The 15,124-nt window shown below is 56.6% G+C and overlaps 1 protein-coding gene across 1 annotated transcript in view; it reads left to right on the forward strand.

Moving 5' to 3' along the window:
• LRP1 (LDL receptor related protein 1) overlaps nucleotides 1-15,124 on the forward strand; it is an 84,986-nt gene that overhangs the window by 37,158 nt on the left and 32,704 nt on the right. Inside the window, exons 16-31 of the mRNA XM_015152081.3 lie at nucleotides 754-894; nucleotides 1,033-1,158; nucleotides 1,911-2,027; nucleotides 2,427-2,507; nucleotides 4,130-4,297; nucleotides 8,083-8,265; nucleotides 8,696-8,896; nucleotides 10,361-10,606; nucleotides 10,810-11,007; nucleotides 11,934-12,138; nucleotides 12,320-12,484; nucleotides 13,122-13,366; nucleotides 13,648-13,779; nucleotides 14,087-14,314; nucleotides 14,540-14,714; nucleotides 14,805-14,899. Of these exons, the coding sequence (XP_015007567.1) occupies nucleotides 754-894; nucleotides 1,033-1,158; nucleotides 1,911-2,027; nucleotides 2,427-2,507; nucleotides 4,130-4,297; nucleotides 8,083-8,265; nucleotides 8,696-8,896; nucleotides 10,361-10,606; nucleotides 10,810-11,007; nucleotides 11,934-12,138; nucleotides 12,320-12,484; nucleotides 13,122-13,366; nucleotides 13,648-13,779; nucleotides 14,087-14,314; nucleotides 14,540-14,714; nucleotides 14,805-14,899 (2,706 nt within the window). The remainder of the gene's footprint in view (nucleotides 1-753; nucleotides 895-1,032; nucleotides 1,159-1,910; nucleotides 2,028-2,426; nucleotides 2,508-4,129; nucleotides 4,298-8,082; nucleotides 8,266-8,695; nucleotides 8,897-10,360; nucleotides 10,607-10,809; nucleotides 11,008-11,933; nucleotides 12,139-12,319; nucleotides 12,485-13,121; nucleotides 13,367-13,647; nucleotides 13,780-14,086; nucleotides 14,315-14,539; nucleotides 14,715-14,804; nucleotides 14,900-15,124) is intronic.

A 15,124-nucleotide genomic window follows, 5' to 3' on the forward strand; every position in this document is an offset into this window, starting at 1 on the left:
CAGTCCAGGGAACAGCAGTGAGGAGCAAGGAGGACACATACCAGCCTCCAGACCCATGGTCCACGGGATACGGGAGGGGAAATCGCCACCCATGGGGCCATGGGAATTTTAAGAGATTAGAGAGGAGTGAGAGATGAGTCAGACCAGGCAAGCGCACAGCTATGAGGTCTGGAGACCGGACTCACACAGGAGCCTGCACTTGTGGAGGTTACCAAGGCGCAGACAAAGGATGTCGTGATTTAGCTGCTAATGGGCCAAGACAGATAGTGATGGTGAGGTGTACATGCTGGGGACAGGAGGGGTGGAGCCTGTGCGGTTCTGGTGCCTGTCTTCACTCCTGCTGGTGGGGTCGATGAAACTGTGAAAGAAAAAGTCCAGGGACCGGGGCAGGGCCCTGGGGTTCCCGGAGATGACTTTCAAGGGGCAGTTCATGGGAGAAGGCAGAGAAGGAGTGGGGAGAGCCTGTTTGGTGGTGACAGAGGTATAGAGGCGATGGGCTCTCTTGGACACCATTTGATTCTCAGATCACACTGAAGTACAGCAAGTATTAAGTAGAGTAAACATCACTATTATTGCTTGGGAAAGAATTGCAGTTTCCATCCAGATAATTTGTTCATGAAGAATTTTGTACTAGAAAAAATTACTTTGTATTATTAAAAAATAGTAAAACAAACAAAAATGGTGCAAAGGGCTTAGCACTTGTCCCACGACCGGGGTCTGACTTTCCCCCTCACGATCCTGTGGTGCCCACAGCGAACCCATCCTACGTGCCTCCACCCCAGTGCCAGCCGGGCGAGTTTGCCTGTGCCAACAGCCGCTGCATCCAGGAGCGCTGGAAGTGTGATGGAGACAACGACTGCCTGGACAACAGTGATGAGGCCCCAGCCCTCTGCCGTGAGTCACCCGCCCTGCCCCACCCTGTTGGATGGCAGACCTGCAGGGCAGCTCAGCTCTGGCAGTGCCTATCCCAGAGTGAGCAGGAAGCTGGGGGCACCCAACCTCTCGCTGACCCCTGACTCATTCCCTCCCCAGATCAGCATACCTGCCCCTCGGACCGATTCAAGTGTGAGAACAACCGGTGCATCCCCAACCGCTGGCTCTGTGACGGGGACAATGACTGTGGGAACAGTGAAGATGAGTCCAATGCCACTTGTTCAGGTGTGGAATGGGGCTCAGACCACACTAGGCACCCCTCAGTCAAGGAGGCAGGGGAGACGAGGGGTCAGGCCTGGGAAAGAAAGAAAAGAACCCAGGGGCCAGGTTTGGTGGCTCATGCCTATAATCTCAGCACTTTAGGAGGCTGAGGTGAGAGGATCACTTGAGCCCAGGAGCTCAAGACCAGCCTGGCCAACATAGTGAGACCTCCCACTCTCTACAAAAATTTTTAAAAATTTGCCAGGCATGGTGGCGTGTACCTCTAGTCCCAGCTACTTGAGAGGCTGAGGTGGGAGGATCACTTAAGCCTGGGAGGTTGAGGCTGCAGTGAGCCATGGTCATGTCACTGCATTCCAGCCTAGACAAGAGCGAGACCTGTCTCTAAAAGTAAAATAAAATAAAGGAGGAAAGGAATTTAGGGCAGAGAGGATGGAGCCCTGAGCAGGAGGGGGGTCTGCTATCCCCTTCCCAGCCTGGGACACTGAGAGGGCTGAGCTTGCAGGGCATGGAGCACAGCTCTAGACTGCAGAGCAGTAACAAGGCAGGGTAGATCTCCTCCTGGGAGGATACCAGAGACCCCTTGAGAGAAAGAGTAAAGCATCCAGTAAGACCGAGAGACGGTGTTGAATTCTCTAAGAGAAATGGTTTTGGATCCTTGGAAATAAGGGACACCAAAGGCAGAGAATAACAGGGAAGAAGAGGCAGTGAAGAGAGGGTCGGGACAACGAGTACTCACGCCCATCCCTGCCCCCCAGCCCGCACCTGCCCCCCCAACCAGTTCTCCTGTGCCAGTGGCCGCTGCATCCCCATCTCCTGGACGTGTGATCTGGATGATGACTGTGGGGACCGCTCTGACGAGTCCGCCTCGTGTGGTAAGAGGGATGGGCAGAGGGAGTCAGGCTGGGCCTGGGGAAGGGGCATCCTGAGAGCATGCCACTTGGGGGTGCCCGAGACACCTGCGACTCAGTACTTGGGTGGCCTTGAGCAAGTTAATCTCGGTGGCCTCTGTGAGAGGAGAGCCCCATCATCACAGCATTGTGTCTCAGCAAACTCATGCAGGAAAAGCACGCAGCACAGGTCCTGTGTCTGCTGACTCATGGGGATGAGTGAGTGAGCGGAGTTTCCAGCAGAGGCACTGCTGTGGGGCCTTCCCCACCCTTCCTGACTGGGCTAAGGGCTGCCGGTTATGGGAGGGCCCCTGCACTCACCTGCCCAGTACCGTGGTGCTGTGTAATCTTGAAGGCCCTACTCAGCTACTTTCTTCCTCACAGCCTATCCCACCTGCTTCCCCCTGACTCAGTTTACCTGCAACAATGGCAGATGTATCAACATCAACTGGCGATGCGACAATGGTAAGAGCTTGCTCTCTTCACCTGCCAATTCCTAAGACAGCTAGAGGCTACAGCCAGGCCCTTCAGGGAAGGCAAAGGGCTTTAGAATCCAGCGGGGCCTCCCTCCAGGACACTGAATCCCTGCTGGGTTGCCTGGGAGAAAATAGCAGTCAGAAATGCCAGGAGGGAGTCACGATGGACCAAGGGGAGACCCTAGCCATCACCTTTTAGTGTCGTTCCTACCCCAGGCAGGGCCTGAGCTGCCCACCCTCTAGTAGGGCTCGGGGGCCAGGGAAAGACGAGTGAGATGGGCCAGAGAGGCAGAGTGAGGAGAAACCGGTGCCTGATTCCTTTCTCCCTGCAAACTCCCATCTCCTGGAGTCCTTGGTGCACCCCTCAGGCTCTGGGCTTGCGGCTCGGAAGCCCACCTGGCGGTTAGCCATGGACCAGGTGATGTCAACCTCGAGCCACCGGGGCTATTGTGTGTGTAAATGTGCGGGCAGGTGACCGCCGTGTGTGGTGTCTCAGGGCTCTATTGGGTCTGTGTTGTGTTGTGACGTGCTGCCCCAGTGGTTCCTGTCCCAGCTGATGTGTGAGCAGATGTGTTGGGTCAGTGCCACGTTGCCCCTCACCTTTGCTGTGTCTCGCGTGCCAATGGTTGCCCCGGCGGTTTCTGTGTTTCAGAGAAGGATTGTGGGGACGGCTCTGACGAACAGACCTGTCCTGAGCCTGCCGGTCAGTGCATAGAAGCACATGCACCATCACCCACAGCCCAGCTGGCCCCAGCCCCCTGCAGGTTCTCCAGGCCCCCACTCCAGAGCTGCTAGGATATGAAGAAAAAGCAACAGAGAGGAGGGAGGGCAGAAAACAGGGAGAAAGCAAATAGTGGGCAGGAAAGAAGCAGAGAGGGCAGAGGGAGCCTCTCAGGAAAGGAGATGACAGAGAGGTGGTGACAAGAAGGCCAAGATGTAGGGGGAGGAGAGAGTTAGAGAAGCAAATCCAGTTGGAAAAGAGGCAGGAACATAATCCAAACTGCAGTCTCCACCACATGTCCCATAAGTGTCGAGGGTCAAGTTGAGTAGCCCCCACCCAAGGCCGAGAAAGCAGGAGCTTCCTTCAGGCAGCCTCAGTGAGCTTGGTCCAGAAGTGGCCCCCACCCTTGCCAACCACAGGCAGGGCCCCTGTGAGCCAGGCACCCAGAGCATGGTACTCAGCAGTGCCAGGCTCAGGGTAGGCCTGTAAAGCTCGTCTCACCCCATTAGAGAGGCCTTACCTGTACCCCACCTACCTCTCTCCCTCCAAAACTAGAGAAACCCCTGCCTTTTCCCCAAACACAAGCAGACCCCTGTTCCCACACCTGCCAGAAAGGGGGAAGGAATGTTTAATGTTCCCTACACCCAGCCTTTCTGAGCTTCAGTGAGGGGCCCTCCAGGAGCCTTCTCCTCCTCCCCATTCCGACCACGTGGGCCATGGTGCATGCTGCAGTCTATGCAGTTTCTGTGTCTTTTCTGTTTGTTATTTTCCCAGCGGGGGGGTTGGGGTGGGCCGAGGGTGGGTTCTGGGCAGGGGGCCCAAGCTGGGATCACAGAGAAGGCTGCTCCACCAACTCCCTCTTTGCCTGTCCCCTTCTTCCTTCCCCCCAGACAATGACTGTGGGGACAACAGTGACGAAGCCGGCTGCAGCCACTCCTGCTCTAGCACCCAGTTCAAGTGCAACAGCGGGCGCTGCATCCCCGAGCACTGGACCTGCGATGGGGACAATGACTGCGGAGATTATAGTGATGAGACGCATGCCAACTGCACCAACCAGGGTGGGCACCGGGGGCCCGTGGGGCGGGGATGAGATCGAGCCCCCTGCATCAGACACCCAGCCCATCCATCTTTCAGACCCATGGTGCGTCGGCCACCATTTGGGAGCCAGAGGTAGCCTAGGCATGGCTCTTGTCCTTCAGGAGCTCCCGGTCCTGTGGGAGAGGGAGGTTGCCAAAAAATAATTGCCACACACTGTTAATATCATGCGCTTTGCAGTTGGTGGCCTTGGGTTTGAGCTCCAGCTCTGCAGCTTATTATCTGGGTGGCCTTGAGCAAGTTACTTAATCTCCATGGGCCTCTGTGAGTTTTGTCTGCAAAGTGGGGTAATAATAGCACCAACATCACAGCGTTGATGAGGGGGTTTAGTGAGATCATGCACGAAGAGCGCTCAGCACACAGCCTGTGTTTGGTAAATAGTAGCTTGAGAAAAGGATGCTGCAGGCAGGGATGAATGAGCATGAGGAGACAGAGGAGAGAGGGGCTGGCTCCACAAGGCTCCCAGTGCCCTGGCCTCTGGAGCTCAGCCTCAGGGGCGGTGGAGGCCTAGTTTTCTAGAGGGATGGGATGTTTTCCTCTAAAGGGATGCTGGCTTTCTAGCTCTGGCCTATTATTACCATGGAGGAATGTAAACCCAGGGTTGCCTTGACTTCAGGAGAAATCAGATGTGCAGATTTTTATGTGGAAACTACCAAACTTTTAACACTACAGTGTTAGTTTCTCTCATCTCACAGTTCTAGAGGCTTGAAGTCCCAGACCCAACTGTTGGCAGGGTGGGTTCCTTCTGAGGCCGTGTGGGAGATTCTGTCCCAGGCCTCTCCCCAGCCTCTGTGGTTTGCTGGCAATCTTTGCAGCTCCTTGGCTTGTCAAAACTTGACCCGATCTCTGCCTTCATCTTCACAAGGTGTCCTCCCTGTGGGCATGTCTGTCACTAGATCCCCATTTCCCCTTTCTGTGAGGACACCTGTCATATTGGATTAGGATGCACCCTTATGACCTCATCTTAAGTTGAGCGTCTGCAAAGACACTATTTCCAAATAAAGTCATATTCACAGGTATTATGGGGTAGGACTAATATCTTTTTAGGGAATACAATTCAAGCCATACCAACTGGCAGTTAATTTTAGAAGTTTTAAAAGGCTGGGTGCAGGCCAGGCATGGTGGCTCATGCCTATAATCCGAGCACTTTGGGAGGGTGAGGTGGGAGGATCACTTGAGGCCACGGGTTGAAGACCAACCTGGTCAACATAGTGAGACCCCCATCTTGGAAAAAAAAAAAAAAAGGTTGGGTGTGGTGACTCACACCTGTAATCCCAGCACTTTGGGAGGCAAGGCAGGAGGATCACTTGTTTCCAGGAGTTTAAGACCAGCCTGGGCAACATAGTGAGACCCCTTTCTCTACAAAAAATAAACAAAATTAGCACTTGCCTGTAGTCCCAGCTACTCAGAAGGCTGAGGTGAGAGGATCACTTGAGCCCAGGAGGTTGAGGCTGCAGTGAGCTGGGTGACAGAATCAGACCTTGTCTCAAAAGAAAAAAAAAAGTTTTAAAAAAAACTACAGACCAAACTCTTCCTGCAGGCCTCATCTGACCCATGGACCATCAGATTACAGCCTCTGCCTTACAGAGTTAGGGCACATTCCCACCCTAGTAGGAAAAGACTGTAATCTGATGGTCCATGTCGAGTGCCCACCTTGAGCCCCGCCCTGAGAGGGAGGACAGCTAAGGCTACAGGAAGCTCAGGAGATAGTCTCCAGGGCCATCTCTGTGAAGGGGAGGGTAAGGGGCACAGGTGATATCCCTTGGGGTTCTGAGAAGGGGCCTCTGGAGGCTGCATGGTGTGGTGAGAAGAGCTCCCTGCCCCTCCCAGATAAGCTGGGCAAATTTGGACAAGTTGCTTCCCCTGAGCCTGGGCATCCTCCTGTATGAAATGAGCTGAGGTATGTGAGGCCTGGCATGGGGGAGCAGGATGTCACTACTGGTAGCAGTTGTTAACTATGGTATGAGCTGGATGATCTGGGACCATTCAGGAGGAGTTGTGTTTAGACTGCAGGTAAATGGACGGGAGGGAGGGTCTTCCAGTGGGGATGGCATGGTCTGGAGAATGCTGTCGTCAAGACTTACAGGGTGAAATTGAGCACTTCTGTAGGGTGACAGTGGTGCCAGGTGGGGCCGTTCAAACCGAGGGAAAGGCTCATGCAGGGACAGTGGGGAATGAGGCTGTCCTCAGAGGGGGCAGATGATGACAGCAGGTGTAAATCAGTAAGAGGCTTGATTTGGGAGGCATGGGAACCTTTGAAGTATTTCCAAGCTGGAAGGTGCTGTGATGTAGGAGATGATTTCGGAACACAGCCCTGGAGGAAGATTAGATTGAAAAGAGGTTCAGGGGCCCCAAGAAAGGAAAATCAGTTCAGAGACTGCTGCTGAAAGTCCCGGCATGAGATGAGAATATCAGCCAGGTCCAGGGTAGGGAAGGGGGAGGAGCAGGGTGCCTGTGGCAGCATGAGTGTATGAGTGTGAGACTCCACCAGGCAGTGCTCCTGCTCCTCTCCAGGCCTCCTGAGTCAGATCTCAGGACAGCAGCCAGAGTGATCCTGACAACATAAGTCAGATCATTGCCCCAGCCCTACCCTCGAGCCTGTACTGGTTCCCTGCACCCTTGGAACGAATGCCAAGCCCCTCTGCATGGCCTGCAGGGCCCCCTCCCCTACCCCTCTGACCTGCATTCCTGCCCTCCCCTCCCCCTGCACTCTACTCCAGCCGTGGTGTTTCCTTTTTTTTTTTTTTCTTTTTTTTTGAGATGGAGTCTCACTCTGTTGCCCAGGCTGGAGTGCAGTGGTGCAATCTCAGCTCACTGCAAGCTCCGCCTCCCAGGTTCATGCCATTCTCCTGCCTCAGCCTCCGGAGTAGCTGGGACTACAGGCGCCCGCCACCACGCCCGGCTAATTTTTTGTATTTTTAGTAGAGATGGAGTTTCACTGCATTAGCCAGGATGGTCTCGATCTCCTGACCTCGTGATCCACCTGCCTTGGCCTACCAAAGTGCTGGGATTACAGGCGTAAGCCACTGCGCCCGGCCTGTGTGGCATTTTCTGAAGTGCCAGCATAGTCCTGTCTCGGAGATGAGACTTTGCAGTGGCTGTTCCCTTTGCCTGGAGTGTGCCTCCAGGGATCCTCCGGGCTCACTCGCTCTTCATGCAGGCCTCTGCTCAGATGCCTTCTGCCCAGAGGCCTTCCCTGAGCATCTTACCTGACAGATCACCCCCACCGCTCTCAGCCTTTACCCAGCTTTATCTCCATAGCTTTATCAATACCTGAAATTACAGTCAAGATTTATAGGTTATGTCTTGTCTGTGTTCCCCATTAGAACCTAAGCTCTGTGAGGGTAAGGACTTTGTCTGGTTCAGTACTGGCCCCAGGACAGTGCGTGGCACACAGGAGGCACTCAGTAAACATTTGTGGCATGAATGAATGAAATAGAGGCTAAGGTGGTGGGCATTTGGGCTCAGGCCTTAGCAAATTGCTTCTCCAGTCGACATCTCCTGTGTCAATGTGGGGATTAGATGAGATGATTGTGGGCCCTTGGAGGTGTGATGCCTCCTGACTCTACTACTGAGTTGGTGCTTCCAAGGAGTGTCAGCAAAACTCAGCAGACTCTCCAGGCCTGCCTCTGCTCATAGCCCCAGGCTGGGCATACCGGGGTTGCAGGGCGGGTTGCAGGCCGCAGGGATGAGGAGGGCTGACCTGGGCAACCCCTCCCTCCTGAGGCCCTCTCCTGTCCCTCTGCAGCCACGAGGCCCCCTGGTGGCTGCCACACTGATGAGTTCCAGTGCCGGCTGGATGGACTGTGCATCCCCCTGCGGTGGCGCTGTGATGGGGACACTGACTGCATGGACTCCAGCGATGAGAAGAGCTGTGAGGGAGTGACCCACGTCTGCGACCCCAGTGTCAAGTTTGGCTGCAAGGACTCAGGTGAAGAGGAGCGTTGGAGGGCATCTGGAACAGCACAATGTGGGCAGGAGGAGACCCTGTTGAGAGCAGAGTAGCGGCAAGGGGGATGGCACTGTGCTGTGTGGCGTGGGGCTGGGGACAGTGCAAGGCAAAAGGCAGTCCAGAGGAAGCTTGTGTATCATGGGTGGGGGAAGGCATGAAGGGCCAGGGCCGGCACAGAGGACCCCAGGAGCCAAAACCCTTGCCAGAGTTGAGCTTCAGCACCTCCTGCTGCAGATTCCTGCCTTCTTTGTTGCCTATGTGAATCTGACCCAAAAAGCCTCAGGGTTCCTCGTGGACCCCACAGCGTTGCAATCCTGACCCTATTAGAGAAGCCCATGGGGCCTGGAAGGAAGGGCAGGGGGAGCCCCAGTCCCTAGGCCTGGGCCCTCATAATGCACCTGTCCCTCAGCTCGGTGCATCAGCAAAGCGTGGGTGTGTGATGGCGACAACGACTGTGAGGATAACTCAGATGAGGAGAACTGCGAGTCCCTGGCCTGCAGGCCACCCTCACACCCCTGTGCCAACAACACCTCAGTCTGCCTGCCCCCTGACAAGCTGTGTGATGGCAACGACGACTGTGGCGACGGCTCAGATGAGGGCGAGCTCTGCGGTGAGACCTGGTCCCAGGAGAAGGGTGGGGAGGGTGGCTGGGTAGGAGTCTGGGCCAAGGCCAGTCTGGGGGGGACCTGAGTCTAGGAGAGAGCAGCTCTGGCAGCCGGGCAGGCAAGCAGCACCCAGAGTGGTCACCAGCAGCCTGTGTGGACCTGGCGCTCCCCATGGCGCTGTGGTGAGCGAGCCACACCATTAGAGCAGTTTATCCACAAGGCATCCCTGAGGGCCAGGAGCTCTGTTCTCTCCATTTTACAAATGGGAGCACTGAGGCACAGAGGGGTTCCATAGTGGTCCCCCAGATCTGGGCCAAGGTCGCACAGCTCCTAAACTGCTGTGGAGACATGGACCCCTCGCCCACATACATACCACAGAGAGGTGTGGAGTGGTCTTTTGGAGACGAAGACACCAGGATTGAGTGCTGATGGTCAGGGCAGGCTTCCTGGAAGATGTGGGGATTGCATGGGATTCCCAAGGACAGGCAGAACTTGCAGAGTGAGTGAGAAGGCATGGGGGCAGGTGTGGTGGCTTCATGCCTGGCATTCCAGCACTTTGGGAGGCTGAGGCAGGCAGATCACTTGAGCTCAGGAATTCGAGACCAGCCTGGCCAACATGGCGAAACCCTGTCTCTACTAAAAATACAAAAATTAACCGGACATGTCTGTAGTCCCAGCTACTTGGGAGGCAGAGGCAGGAGAATCGCTTGAACCTGGGAGGCGGAGGTTGCAGTGAGCCAACATCCTGCCACTGTGCTCCAGCCTGGGCGACAGAGCGAGACCCTGTGTCAAACAAACAAAGGCAAGGGGAGGAGGGTGCCCATTCAAAACCAAAAGAAATAAGGTTGGGGGAGTCCGGGAGTCAGGGAGGACCATGTGGTGTGACTTGGGGATAAGGAGCAGAGCAGCCTTATCTGGTCCTGTTAGCTAGGCAGAGCCCCCAGTTCCTTGGAAGGGAGGAGTGGAAGATAAGGCCACAGGGACTGGCTGGGAGAACTGCCTACAGGCCGTCCGTCAGGCTGGCAGGTTCCAGGGTGTGCCAAAGGACCCAGGGCAGGATAGGTCCTACCGCACCCCTCCCCAAACCCCTCCAGATCAGGAAAGATCAGCACAAGGAGACTGGACCTAAGGACCTCCCAGGGTCCCTCCCAGGGAGGCAAAAAGCTGGGGCCCCCGCCCTGGGCCCAAGAAGGGAGGGACATATTGAGACCAGACAGAGCTATTGAGGGGTGCTCCCTGTGGGAAGGGGAGGTATGGTGCCAGCTGGTGGGTGCAGGGGTCCCAATTCTGGTCCTGAGGGAGCCCAGGAAGTCTTGGGCTGAAGCTCAGCAGGAATGGAGACAAATAGGGCCGTAGGCAGGGCACGAGGACTTGGTCCAGGCTGCCCTGGACTTGGCCCAGCAGGGCTGTGGTCTTGCCTCCTCTCAGCTTCTGACCCTGGGTCTGTTCCCTGCCTGCCCCTCCCCCAGACCAGTGCTCTCTGAATAACGGTGGCTGCAGCCACAACTGCTCAGTGGCACCTGGCGAAGGCATTGTGTGTTCCTGCCCTCTGGGCATGGAGCTAGGGCCCGACAACCACACCTGCCAGATCCAGAGCTACTGTGCCAAGCATCTCAAATGCAGCCAAAAGTGCGACCAGAACAAGTTCAGCGTGAAGTGCTCCTGCTACGAGGGCTGGGTCCTGGAGCCTGATGGGGAGAGCTGCCGCAGCCTGGGTGAGACAACAGTGAGGTGTGGCAGGGCAGGCCGAGGCAGGCCTCTGAGCTGCAGTGGGTTGGGCTTGGCGGCCAGGTGCCAAAGGCTGAGTTTTCCACCCTAGCCCCCAGTGCCGGGACCAGCAGAGACCTGCCTGCACCCAAACGGGTGGCACGCAGGCAGCTAGCCCCCTGCTGACCCCGTCACATCCCTCCCACCCCAGACCCCTTCAAGCCGTTCATCATCTTCTCCAACCGGCATGAGATCCGGCGCATCGATCTTCACAAAGGAGACTACAGCGTCCTGGTACCCGGCCTGCGCAACACCATCGCCCTGGACTTTCACCTCAGCCAGAGCGCCCTCTACTGGACCGACGTGGTGGAGGACAAGATCTATCGCGGGAAGCTGCTGGACAACGGAGGTGACTACCGATTGCTGCCAGGCGGGATGCACACAGGCGGAGCACTTAGGCGCTAGGGGCACAGGTCCCATCCAAGTGGCCCCAAAGCAGAGGCTTAGCTCCCCCATCCCCCACACTTCTGTTAATTGGGTTAGATTTTGCTGTGGGTCTCCATGCCTGACGCCCCATAATTATCGTCAGCAGAACTGCCAGCCTGATAATTAACAAAATGATCACCCTTACCTTGGAATGGCCTGGAGCTCTGCTCCCCAGATCTAGAATTGCAGGCTTGAAAGAAAAAAGCCACTTAGAAGAGGCGTACCTGAACCCTGCCTTCTGTCCCAGGCAGCATGGCACACCCCAGACTTCCTTCAGTCACACGCGATAGTGAGTGCCCACTGTACACACTGGGCAGTGGGCATGAAGCAGTGATCAAAACAGGCTGTTTTCAGTTGTGTGGTCAAGGAAGGTCCCCTGAGAAGGTGACATCTGAGCAAACACTTGGAAGAGCCACATTTTACTAGAGAAGTTTGTATTGTTTGTAATAAGGAAAACTTGAAACCATTACAAATTTCCATCAACAAGGGGAGGCTAAGTAAACTGTGATGATATTCACACTGTGCAACAGTCTCTAAAACAATGAGACACACACATAATGTGTTAGCGTGGACAAATCTTTATGGCAGTCACTTGAGCTCAGGCAGTTGAAGCTGCCGTGAGCCATGATCATGCCACTGCATCCAGCCTTGGTGACAAAAGACCCTGTCTCAAAAAAAAAAAAAAAAGTTGGGGAGACAATAGGAGTCCTACTCTTGAATATGGGCACATCAGAAACTTTGGCAGAGGTTCCAGGGATGAGGGTGGGTCATCGAGGGCTCCCAGGATTTCACACATTCATGCACAGCTCCCCAGGAAAGGCTAACCTTTCACTGCCCTCTCTTCTCCAGCCCTGACTAGTTTTGAGGTGGTGATTCAGTATGGCCTGGCCACACCCGAGGGCCTGGCTGTAGACTGGATTGCAGGCAACATCTACTGGGTGGAGAGTAACCTGGACCAGATCGAGGTGGCCAAGCTGGATGGGACCCTCCGGACCACTCTGCTGGCCGGTGACATTGAGCACCCAAGGGCAATCGCACTGGATCCCCGGGATGGGTGAGGACCCTGCCCAGCCCTCTCCTGGCCCCATGGCCCCCCTGAAGTCCCATTCAGCCTGGCCAGGGACACCTTACTTCTCAGTGCCATTTGCCTCCTCCCACCCTCTACCTAGGATCCCACCACAGTCCCTCCCCAAGGGCCCCAACTTTAGCCCTCCTGACCCCTCCCCACTCCCCAGGATCCTGTTTTGGACAGACTGGGATGCCAGCCTGCCCCGCATCGAGGCAGCCTCCATGAGTGGGGCCGGGCGCCGCACCGTGCACCGGGAGACCGGCTCTGGGGGCTGGCCCAACGGGCTCACTGTGGACTACCTGGAGAAGCGCATCCTTTGGATTGACGCCAGGTCAGTGCCCTCTATGCCCTGGGGAGGCCCAAGTCTGTGGCACCAGGACAGGGTGGGGAGGGAACTGTGGTGACAAGGGTGGTGAGAAGGCCCAAGGGATCTAGAACTAGGAACGGTGGCAAAGGATTGGGCACAGGAGAAGGACGGAGGGGCATGGGGAGACTGGGGCTGAGGGTAGGGGGCGGGTAGAGGAGGCTGAAGCAGGGCCGTCAGCTGTGGTTATTCACACTGTACCGTCCTCTCCACTCACCTGTCCGCTCCCTGTGTTCCCTCTGCTGGGGCTGTGTCTGCCCAGAGGGAGGGAAAACTTCTTTCTAATTGGTCTGCCCTGGGAGGGTGCATTTTTCTGACTTTCATCAAAGCCCTGAGTGCTGACAGCAGCCCTGGGGAGAAGTGACTGAAAGATTCCCTTGTGGCTTGGGAATTGGGGCCTGAGAGCTGAAACCTGGACCTGTTGGGTTCTCACACCTTGGTCATTCTGTCTATCTGCTCTGGCCAGCCGGGCTTAGGGGAGGGAACGGTCCTGTGCTCTTCACTGGGAGGGCTGTGGCCAGGGCCCAGAGGATGGGCGCCTGGGCAGAGCTCTGAGGGCTGAGATCCCGGCTGGCATCCTCATTCTGCTCCATCATGCTCTCAGGTCAGATGCCATTTACTCAGCCCGTTACGACGGCTCTGGCCACATGGAGGTGCTTCGGGGACACGAGTTCCTGTCACACCCATTTGCAGTGACGCTGTACGGGGGGGAGGTCTACTGGACTGACTGGCGAACAAACACGCTGGCTAAGGCCAACAAATGGACCGGCCACAATGTCACTGTGGTACAGAGGACCAACACCCAGCCCTTTGACCTGCAGGTGTACCACCCTTCCCGCCAGCCCATGGGTAAGGGGCTCAGGGCCTCGAGCCAGAAGGGAGCCAGCAGCCTCTTTAGAAGCTCTAGAAGCTCTTAGGAGAGGAGAGGGCAGTGAGAACAGGAGCAAGTGTGCTGGGACGGCAGGGGTGGGTCGGCTGTTGACAGAGGCACCGTCTAGCAGCAGAGAAGGGTCTAGCAGTAGTGGCTGCTGGAATAGGGGGAGGAGAGTGGGTGAGGGAGGGGTGGTCCATGTAGGGAGCAGCAAGTCACAGGATTCTCTGGCTTCTTCTCTTCCCCACCCTGCCCCCAGCTCCCAATCCCTGTGAGGCCAATGGGGGCCGGGGCCCCTGCTCCCACCTGTGTCTCATCAACTACAACCGGACCGTGTCCTGCGCCTGCCCCCACCTCATGAAGCTCCACAAGGACAAAACTACTTGCTATGGTAGGAGCCCCTCCCTCCAGAGCCAGTGAGCAACTGAGGCTGAAGGGAAGGCTGCAGGCCCCAGGCTCCTGGTTGTCCGCGAAGGCAGAGTCCCAGTTAGGAGGGTCCCAATAGGAGAGGCTCAAGAGACAGCCACTGTGAGAAGGGGCTACAGGTCTGCCAGGGAGGCTGTACCCAGTGGGGTGTGTCCATGGAACCAAGGGCCAGTAGCAAACAGACAGATCCAGAAGAAGGCAGGGCCTGAAACCAGGTGGGTGGGAAGCACAGAGGCAGGGACTGCCTTCAGTGACCAGCCCGTGCCCCACAGAGTTTAAGAAGTTCCTGCTGTACGCACGTCAGATGGAGATCCGAGGTGTGGACCTGGATGCCCCCTACTACAACTACATCATCTCCTTCACGGTGCCCGACATCGACAACGTCACAGTGCTAGACTATGATGCCCGTGAGCAGCGTGTGTACTGGTCTGACGTGCGGACACAGGCCATCAAGCGGGCCTTCATCAATGGCACAGGCGTGGAGACAGTCGTCTCTGCAGGTTCTTCCCGGCCCTGGATGCCCACCAGTGGACATGGGCACTCCCACCCACCCCTTGCTCCCAACCCTGGTCTGCTTGGTCCGAGTGGTCCTTCTCCCAGTCCTGTTGCCCCTCAGTGCTCCAGCCTGGTTTCCTGATCCCTTTTCTCCAGAAAGCACACTGGCTCCCCTCCTGACCCACTGCCCTGCAGACACCCAACAACTGACTCCCTGCTTGTGCCCTCAGACTTGCCAAATGCCCATGGGCTGGCTGTGGACTGGGTCTCCCGAAACCTGTTCTGGACAAGCTATGACACCAATAAGAAGCAGATCAATGTGGCCCGGCTGGATGGCTCCTTCAAGAATGCAGTGGTGCAGGGCCTGGAGCAGCCCCATGGCCTTGTCGTCCACCCTCTGCGTGGGTCAGTCTAGGGCCCAGGGCCAGGGAGCATGGGGTGTGGGGCTGGGAAGAAGAAGACGCTGACCCTTCCCTCTTGGTACTCTCCCCCCAGGAAGCTCTACTGGACCGATGGTGACAACATCAGCATGGCCAACATGGACGGCAGCAATCGCACCCTGCTCTTCAGTGGCCAGAAGGGCCCCGTGGGTACGAGCTTCCCTGCCCACCCCCACAGCCCTTCCCTACTTCCTTGACCAGGAGGTGCTCACAGGGTACCTCAGGTGCCCCTCAGCCTCCCCAGAGCCTCAGCTTAGTGCCTGCTCTCACCACCTGCCCCCTCGCCTCCCCGCCACTCACAGCCACACATCCTCACACACATCCTCTGCTGCTATCCCTGGATCCCCAGCCCTGGGCCAGACTCCCTGGCAGTGA

Source organism: Macaca mulatta, chromosome 11 (genome assembly GCF_049350105.2).
Source record: "Macaca mulatta isolate MMU2019108-1 chromosome 11, T2T-MMU8v2.0, whole genome shotgun sequence".
Lineage (NCBI taxonomy): Eukaryota > Metazoa > Chordata > Mammalia > Primates > Cercopithecidae > Macaca > Macaca mulatta.